Genomic DNA, 9,412 nt, shown 5'->3' with positions numbered 1-9,412 from the left:
GGTGGGGGCTGTGCATTCTCGAAAGAAGCAAAGGGTTGGTGATGGAAGTCTTGGAGCGAAGACGACTTTGGTCGTGTGCCCATCGTCTGTGTTGTCCACATGGGTCACTCAGCTGGAACAACACACCACGCGTGATAGCTTGAAGGTGTACTTGTACCACGGGGAGAGAACAAGAGATACTAGAGAGCTAATTAAACATGACATTGTATTGACAAGTTACAAAACTCTGGCTTCTGAGTTTGTTTCCTCCGCCAGCTCCCCTCTACTGGAGATTGAGTGGCTAAGAGTTATTATAGACGAGGCTCACGTCATAAAGAATTTCGCAGCGCAGCAGACCAAGGCGGTCATTTCTTTGAAGGCCAAGAGAAGGTGGGTGGTCACTGGGACGCCCATTCAAAACGGCCCTTTTGATTTGTTCTCGCTCATGGCTTTCTTGAGGTTCCAGCCCTTTTCTATCAAGAGTTACTGGCAGAGCTTAGTGCAGCGACTGTTAGATCAGGGGAGCAAGAGTGGAATATCACGGCTCCAGGTAAGATCATCATACCTCTATACTGCATTTTAAGGTGCAAATTTCAATCTAAAATTTTTTTCCTTTCATGTGTTAAATGGTGATAAATAAGAAATTTCCAACAGCCTGCTGTCAAAGTTTAACCTTTCTTTAACTTACCTGCCAAAATTTATCAATTATTAAGGCTCTACGGCCCTTGCCCTAAGGGCGCCCTGAAGGGTTCACGCAATGCTCAATATTCTATATTATCGTGCTAAGATTACTTCCACATTCAAACATGTAACTAGCTTCTCTACCACGTATTAGATTATAGAATAGATGCATATCGGTACTCCATTTTGCAAACCTTTTTACATAAGATCATTGCAGAAATTATTCACCCCCCCCCCTCCTTAATGCAGTTCCGAGTATGAATAAAAATGCTAAAACATGTAGGATATGCCTTTCTCCTTTGACTGCATTTCTTTCAATAACTTTTCAGGCCTTGATGGGAAGCATCTCTATGCGAAGATTGAAAGACAAGAGTTTGGTTGGGCTGCCACCCAAAACCATTGAAACATGTTTTGTGGAGCTCTCTGGTGAAGAACGTGAGTACTATGATCAGATAGAATCTGAAGCAAAAAGCACTTTGAGGGAGTACATTAATGCGGACATTGTGTTACGCAATTACACCACTGTACTTCATATTATATTGAGGCTCCGCCAAATTTGTAATGATTTGGCTTTGTGTCCGTCAGACATTAAATCTATCATTTCATCAAGTACTATTGAAGGTAAGTTCATATTTTGTTTTGCCCCTAGTACTTTTATCTCTGTGGATGATATATCGTTCGTTTGTGTTTACTCATTTTGTCTGCTCTGGTTAATAGAGGTGATGGTAACATCTGGGATTGTTAGATCACATTTATAGAGAGACCGCCATTAGACGTGACGTATATGGACATGTAACCGCAAAGGAAAAAAAGAGAAAGGAAGAAAGAAGATAAAAGAAAAGAAAATAAAGAATGAAAGACATGAATACAACATGAATATGATTGTTGCAAGCTAGACATGGACAGATTTCGTATAAAAAATGATTAAATTTTGATCCGTGTCGCACAAATACTGATAACATACACTTGGACTAGGTGCCACGTAAATTCGTGGGTATGCCAACTCTATAAATAACGAAAATGGATACATGTTGATGCAAAATTCACTATGTAACGTGCATGCATAAATGTATACAACAATAACAGAGCATTTATCCCAAGCTTTTTTTGGCGAGCTACTTGAAACCTATTCCTCATTCAGTTCTATTATGGGTTATCTCTTCCATCTAGTTAACTATAGGTATATCTTTTTTAATTGCTATCAACCAAGTTCATTTAGATCTACATCTCGTCTTCTTTGTCCGACAACTATTCTAATTTGAAGCTGTACCTGTACCAGACACGTGACTGTACCGATACCCGTAAGCTCCTTGGACACTTATTGCATATATACATGCATTCATTCAGACCTGTACTCAATTATACAATACATATTTTAATTTAAAATAGTTATCATACACTTTTTGAACATATATGTTACCATTCACATTCACTTCTCGAAAGTTGTTGGCTATAGGTCATGTTCCGAATTATGATTTTGAAGGGTTGTTTGAATGTCTAGTTCAAAAACTAGTGATTTTCGAATTTATAATTCACATAATAAAAGAAACATAAAATGTTCTAGGAAATTTAATTTTCATCCTTATTTCCATATAAATTGTTGATTCTAAAATATAATATATGTGTATATAAATAATTATATAGCCGTGTCCCCGTACCCTACCTTTTACAAATTTGCTATGTCCCGTATCCATACCACTATTCGTACCTGTACGAGTACCCATGCATCATAGTCCTATAATAATATTACAACTTCCCGTAACCAATGCATTTATTAGCATCCATTGTATGTTACCAGTATGCATAATTGTGTATTGATGTATTATTTGTGTGTGTGAACATGAACAATCAACCATATGTATTCATTGTTGATGTACCTATTACAAACCAATACCAATTTTTGGTCACTAATCGACAATCATTCTATGTGGAAGCATCGCCTGCGAAAGCATTACCAAAACTCCCAATTAGATCTCTTTTGTCTTCCTAAGGCAATCAATCACCCGCTCCTGGAAACATGTTCAAACTAAAGTGAAACAAGCAATCTGCCATAGAAAAGTAACAAGAGAGCAACGACATGTGATTTTTGTAGTTTGACAATTGCTTACATCCATGTGGAGAGAGATGAATACTTCTTTTACTAGAGATTTATATGATATAATCTTTCCCGCATTTTGGAAAACCCAGAAGAAACCCTCTCTCAATCTCTTAAAAAAAAGATCACTCACCAAATCCTAGATTTTCTCTTAATTTCTCTCTATATCTCTTTTACACTATGTAAATCTCATTGGCTTTTCTTTTCAAAGCCTAGATCTTGAAGTCTTATATTTATAGGGTTAAAACCAGGTCCAAAACTAATTTGGATTCTAACCTGTATCGAATTCCAAAACAACCCAAAAGGTTTGAGGACCGGTCCGACAGCCGATGTACTAGCTCGAGTACCTAGTCGGCTTCACCAGCCGGTGCACTGCTTCTTGCTCGATTTTGCCTTTCCTTCATTTTCTGACTCTTCGATGTCTTCCGAGCTGAAATACAAGATTTGCCTATAGTCTCCACCTTAGGCTTGTATGAAGCCACCTTCGGAAAGGCTGATTCCTTGTAACCTTCTGCTGGAGAACATACACATTTAAAAAATCATCTAAGTCTCGTCTCCCAAAGGGCTGATAGGAGTGATCATCGCTACCCGTTTGATGTCAAGTCTTTTATCAACTTGACACTAACCCATTGCTGCACCCTCCAAGCTTGGCTCTTGACTTGTTGCAGGCTTCTTCTTGACTCCTCGACTTTGAGTCGAATTCCTATTTCGTCTCTCTTGGAACCTAAGTTCGGAGCACACCTCTCTTCCTCATGGTCGTACACCATCTTGTAGACAAAACTCCATCTTGAACTCTAATTTCTTCAGACACTCGATAAAGGCTGTCTCCACACTTCTTTCCTACTAGGATGAATTTTTGACTACGGTATATAATGATGACTCCCTTATGCACTTGGATTCGATACCCTGTGGAGTTAAGCACCTTGATATCAGATTCTAGCTTGCCTTCGAGTCTAACACAAACTTTGTCAAGGCAAGCATGTTCCTCCTTCCCGCCATCATAACTGCTCCACCTGCAACGTCGTATCTTGTGTCATCCGCCATGTAAGTAGTCTTCTGACTTCAGAAAGTCAAACATGTTCATTTGGGAACATATATGTGCGGATGTCCTTTGTTCTAATGTCCAATCGCTATAAGAAATATTGTTCTCGGAAAGCATCAACACCTCAACTTGTTAACTTTCATCCTCTGAAGTTGCCAACACGTCATCTAGTTGAATTTTCTTAATTCTCGCTGCATATGAAGATTGACTCATAGTTTGATCCTCCGCCTTCTACTCCCTCGACCACTCTTGTCATTTGGAGCAATCTTTCTTTACATGACTCTTCCCTTCTTGAGAAATGCCGCTCAGCCTGCGAACTTGTCCCTCTTGAAGTCTCATGTCGCACGCATCTGCTACCAACAACATACCCAAATCATCACCAACATCCTGACATCGGTGAAACTCCAGCATGAGAAGCAATCACTTTGACTTAGTTTGTGGTGATTTTCTTCTTGGCTAGTATTAATAATGTCTTTCTTCTTGGCTAGTATTAATAATGTCTTCAGATGTTCTTCCAAAAAGTCTTCAAAAAAAAAAATCATCTCTTTGTCCACATCTTTAGTTTTTACTTGTCTCTGCTAATTTGGTTATGATCCTGGTGAAAATGCTCAGATGCTCCAATAATGTCGTACATTCCTTCATCCACAGTCTGTACAACTGTTGATTTCATTACAAGTTGGTGGATAGACTCTTAGCCATGTACAAGTCCTCGAGTTTCTTCCACATCCTAATTATGGTTGTCTCAATCACATTGTACGCCAGTTTATAAGATAAAGAAAGTAAAGCCGTACTTCACGCCTTTTGATCCATCCTCATCCACATGTTACTTGTCATCTTTTCAACTTCCTGTCAACTCCTAACAATGCGTGGTCTAGGTTGTGGTGAATCAAGATCACTAGATTGCCTTTATCCTTTTTTGCCAAAAGTTCAAAATTCCTCTTAGTATCAAAATTTTCAATCTCGGTCTTAATCACCCAAGAACTTTTTGTTGTGATGCCGCAAGATCGTACTATTTTCCGAGGATAAGTTTGATTTAATTAACCCGACTCTGATACCAATTATTAACGCTCCTATCGGAACTTGATACTAATTATTCACCAGCAAGCAGCGTCCTAGGCAGAAGCGTCGCTTGCAGAAGTGTCACTAAAATTCTCAATTAGATCATTCATCTTCCTAAGGCCATCGATCGCCTGGCGATGTGGAAACTCTTAGAAACCTTGTCGAACTAAAGAGAAACAAACAGTGTGCCACAGAAAAGTAACAAGAGAGCAACAACATGCAATCTACGTTGTTCGGCAATCGTCCACGAACATTGAGGTAGAGTTGAGTCTTCTTTTGTTAGAGATGTACAAGATTCAACATTTCTTGTATTTTTTGAGAGAGCCCACTAGAAACTCTCTCAATCCCACCTAAAAAATCTCTCGCAAAATCCTTAACTTCTCCCCTTATTTTCTCTCCATCTCTTTTACAGTATGTAACTCTCATTGGCTTTTCTTGTCAAATCCTAGACCTGGGGTACTTGTATTTATAGAGTTAAAACTGTGTCCAAAATTAATTAGAACTCCTAACCCATATAGAATTCCAAAATGACCGAAACAAACCCGAAAGCGGTCTGAGGACTGGTCCGACCTGGTGGTCCAACCGGGCAGTGAACCACCCAAGCACCTAGCTGGATCGACCGATTTCGCCTTCTTCTTCATTTTCTTACTCTTTCGATGTCTCTCAGTCTGAAATACAAGGCTATTTCCCAACAATCATAATATAACACGTAAATGTAATATTTAGTATCAATTGTTATGTCATATAACACCATTGTTGTTAGGAAACTATAAGATAACTAACAACTTTGTTATCCATAATGATAAATGTCCAACTAATACCTTATTGTGTGCAATTATAGGATGTCTCATAGATATTGATACATTTATGGATGAAGCCTGAGAACTGTGTGTGTTCAGTGTACATTTGCATATGCTGCATTTGGTTGGAGAAAGGAGAAGGGAAATGCCCCTTTCATTTCAGGGGTATCTACGTGTTATGCATAGAACTCAGAGTTTATATTTGGTTAGCCAGATCTTGTCTATTATGATAACATCACTTTGCACGGAAGATTTGAACCAGGCATACGATTCAAAGTAATGCTATATCTTGATTATGAAATCTGACTAGTTTGATTTTCCATGTCAGCAAAACGACTGGGTCAACATGTAACCAACTTAACCCAAAAGTGTGGGACATCTGTACGTAGCCTACTTAACCTAGCTCACGGCTCTTCTGACCAACAAGTCCGGATAGGCAGTGATAGCCAATGATGACCGAACTCACCTCAATTCGGATACCATGCCTCAATCCAACCCGGTCTAGTATTATGCCGGTTTTCTTATTTAGAAATGATTGATTTGGATCATGCTATATCCTCAATATACCATGTTAGAAGATCAATTGATAATCAATCTCTTTGACTGCGAACTTCCATAGCAACCCCGATCTTAACACGCATTGGATGAACCTTCCTTTGTCAATAAAGTCATGACTTGTGGACCTATTTGCTTGCTTGCCAAATAACTACCATGACTACATTGACTTATAGGATGGCTAGACGTGTACCACGTGATTTGCCCAGGCAAATTCCTATAATATCTCACCTTTAACCAGGTAAGGGAATCTCAATTTTTTTCTAGGCTCCGCTTCGCTGAACTTCAATTGATAGACCCTAATTTACCTATCTAGTGCTTTGACTTTATCATCAAGAGTCTTAATTAGGAATCAAAGTGGTGTTGGTGGACAGCCCACCATCATCACTTTGACGACTTTTTCGTCTATCTCAGCCAATCTCAAGAACAGATCACCATCAACCATCTAGGATGATAAAGGGGCCCCCAACATCGACTCCAATCTTGCGGACTTCTATCAGGTTTTTCCTTGCATCAACACCGCCCAAGCGTTTCAGAACTGAACATGTGAAGGACCAAATAAGAAAGATCATTGCCTAAACCTGATATCCCTATTTTGTGTTTAAACCTTAGCCTGTAGTTGACCTTCTTAGGATGGTCCTGATCAATAATTCCTTCAAATGTCAAGAGTAGTTAATCTATTCTGGTGTGCATCTGATGACTTGGTAAGTCCCATATCCATTTCTATATGTTTTGCCTCCTTTAGTTCCATGTCTTTTTGATTTCTTGTTGACACTGTGACTTGGGACTTCTTACCACCCATTACTTTCGTGGTTTAAGTGTGAGCGTTCGAGAAAGAATAAAACACCTCTTCATTTCTCTATTTCCCAAGCTGAAATTTGTAAGTTTCTATGCTTAGCGTTTGGACTACTACATGCTTGCATACTGAGTTAAACAAGTTCTAATTTTCTTTCAGCTCTACCTATCATCTGACTTGCCATTAAGGTTTTATGGCAAAATGTTGCTTTGTCGTGTTTCCTTTTGGTCAGGAGCTTGGAGGCATCAAGTCTATGATGGTTGATTGATGTTAACACTAGTTTAAAATATTGCAAATGATTTTGTTGAAATTTGTCAAGTTCGAGTCATGCTCCGTATTATTGTTAGCAATTCTTTCATGTATAATTAAAGTATTCTTAAAAATATTCTTGAATAGGAACAGCCTAACAATTTAAGGATTGTGGCATTACATGGGTAGAAAGTTTTATCTAATACTCATTTTTATTGTGCTATTATAAACCTTAGAGAAACTGAAGACAGATACATAGATAATTCAATTATTTTCTGAAACATAAGCTAAAGGTCAAAAGTATTTATGTTCTATTTAGATTGAACCAAAAGGTAAAGATAAATTGCTGTTTGGAGGAGGTATTTGTGTGTTTGTGAAATTCTTGAGGGAATGTCGGCACTCAGCCCTGCGCAATTCATAAAGAGGAGGGGTGTTACGTGCAATTTGTCTTTCTAAAAATGACATTCTGAATGTTCTAAGTGCTAGTAAATGAATTGAGGGGAGTTTAGTGCGACTGAAGCATAGACGAGGGGGGTTATAACGTGTAATTTACCTTTTTCCTGCTCCTGTCAGGGTGGGTATAGGCATGACTATGGCTAGTGTTGCTTGCTTTTATTACTCTCGTGTGCATCTTGAAGAATGTCATCTAAATGAAATTTAACAGATGTCGTACCTTTCTTTATTTATACGTAAAGTTTTAATTTTATAAAATTACCCACTTTCTCTTGATTATATGGGTACAATCGCATATGCTACTCAACTCTAAGCTCGAGCCAGGGAATTTTTAAATCATTATATAGGTGCTTGCTTCTTGTTCTTTTCGCCAATATCTTGTCAATTTTAATAATAAGTAATGTGGAGATCGACTTTTGCAGATGTTTCCAAGAATCCTGAATTGCTGATAAAATTGGGCTCAGTGATTGAAGATGGAGATGACTTTGACTGCCCCGTCTGCCTTTGTCCACCAAACAAAACAGTTATAACTCGCTGTACTCATATATTCTGTCAACCATGCATTCTGAAAACCCTGAAGCACCTCAAGCCATGTTGTCCCATCTGCCGCGGCCCCCTGTCCCAATCAGACCTCTTCTTGGCCCCTTCAACAAGGCCTGATCCTGATTCTACGTCAATTTCTTCATCAGATAGACCTGTCTCTTCTAAAGTTTTGACTCTGCTTAAACTTCTTGAGGTAACCAAGAAAGCAAACTCTTCGACGAAGTCGGTGGTTTTCTCTCAGTTTAGGAAGATGCTCATGTTGCTTGAAGAGCCACTAAAGGCTGCTGGCTTCAATGTCTTGCGATTGGATGGTTCGATGACCATGAAGAAGAGAACTGAAGTAATGAGGGAGTTTGGAAATACAGGTCCTGGTGCACCTGATGTTCTTCTTGCTAGTCTAAAGGCAGCAGGTGCGGGAATAAACCTGACAGCAGCTTCAAGAGTGTATTTAATGGAGCCATGGTGGAACCCTGCAGCAGAGGAGCAGGCAATGGACAGGGTGCATCGTATAGGGCAGCAGGAGGAAGTGAGGGTGGTGAGGCTAATAGTGAGAGATAGCATTGAGGAGAGGATATTGGAGCTTCAAGAAAGGAAGAAGAAATTGGCAGGAGGCGTTTTTGGGAGCAAGGCTACAGCAAAGGAGCAGAGGCAGATGCGAGTGGAGGATATACGTAACATGATGCGATTGTAGATCCTCTCTTCACTTTCATTTCTTTTTCTTGTTTTGGTTTCTCTGCTCTCTAAAGCTTGTGGTTGGGCAAACTAGATATTTTGTACACAAGGGTCACTGTGCTTTCATATATAAGCATGATTGTCAGGCTTCTCGTTGTCCTTACCCGAATAATTCGGATCAAGTGGTAGCGAGTTTGAGTTCACCTTCATGATGAGTACAAAACAATCCTCATCACGCTTTCTACGGACAAATTTTGAAAACAGACCCCTTTGTAAAAATATTCTCAAAAAAGACCTATTTTCACTTTATTTTCAAAAAACGACCTAGTTTTTCACTTTATTTTCAAAAAACGACCTACTTTGTTGAAACTGGGTCGTTTTTTTTTGAAAAATATTCTCAAACTTCACGGGAGTTGAACTCCCGTGAAGTTTTTTTCATAACAAAACTTCACGGGAGTTCAACTCCCGTGAAGTTTGTGAACATTTTT

The 9,412-nt window shown here is 39.1% G+C and overlaps 1 protein-coding gene across 1 annotated transcript in view; it reads left to right on the top strand.

Moving 5' to 3' along the window:
* The window catches only part of LOC109849378 (putative SWI/SNF-related matrix-associated actin-dependent regulator of chromatin subfamily A member 3-like 1), a 10,063-nt gene extending 938 nt beyond the window's left edge, over positions 1-9,125 (top strand). The window contains 4 exon segments of the mRNA XM_020419199.1: positions 1-2; positions 5-529; positions 990-1,281; positions 8,132-9,125. The exon segment at positions 1-2 is cut by the window's left edge and continues 564 nt beyond it. Coding sequence (XP_020274788.1) covers positions 1-2; positions 5-529; positions 990-1,281; positions 8,132-8,943 — 1,631 coding nt within the window. The 3' untranslated portion in view covers positions 8,944-9,125.

The sequence above is a fragment of the Asparagus officinalis genome, chromosome 7 (assembly GCF_001876935.1).
Source record: "Asparagus officinalis chromosome 7, Aspof.V1, whole genome shotgun sequence".
NCBI lineage: Eukaryota > Viridiplantae > Streptophyta > Magnoliopsida > Asparagales > Asparagaceae > Asparagus > Asparagus officinalis.
Note: the sequence above shows the minus strand (reverse complement) of the source record. Positions and strands in the feature narration are given on the sequence as shown.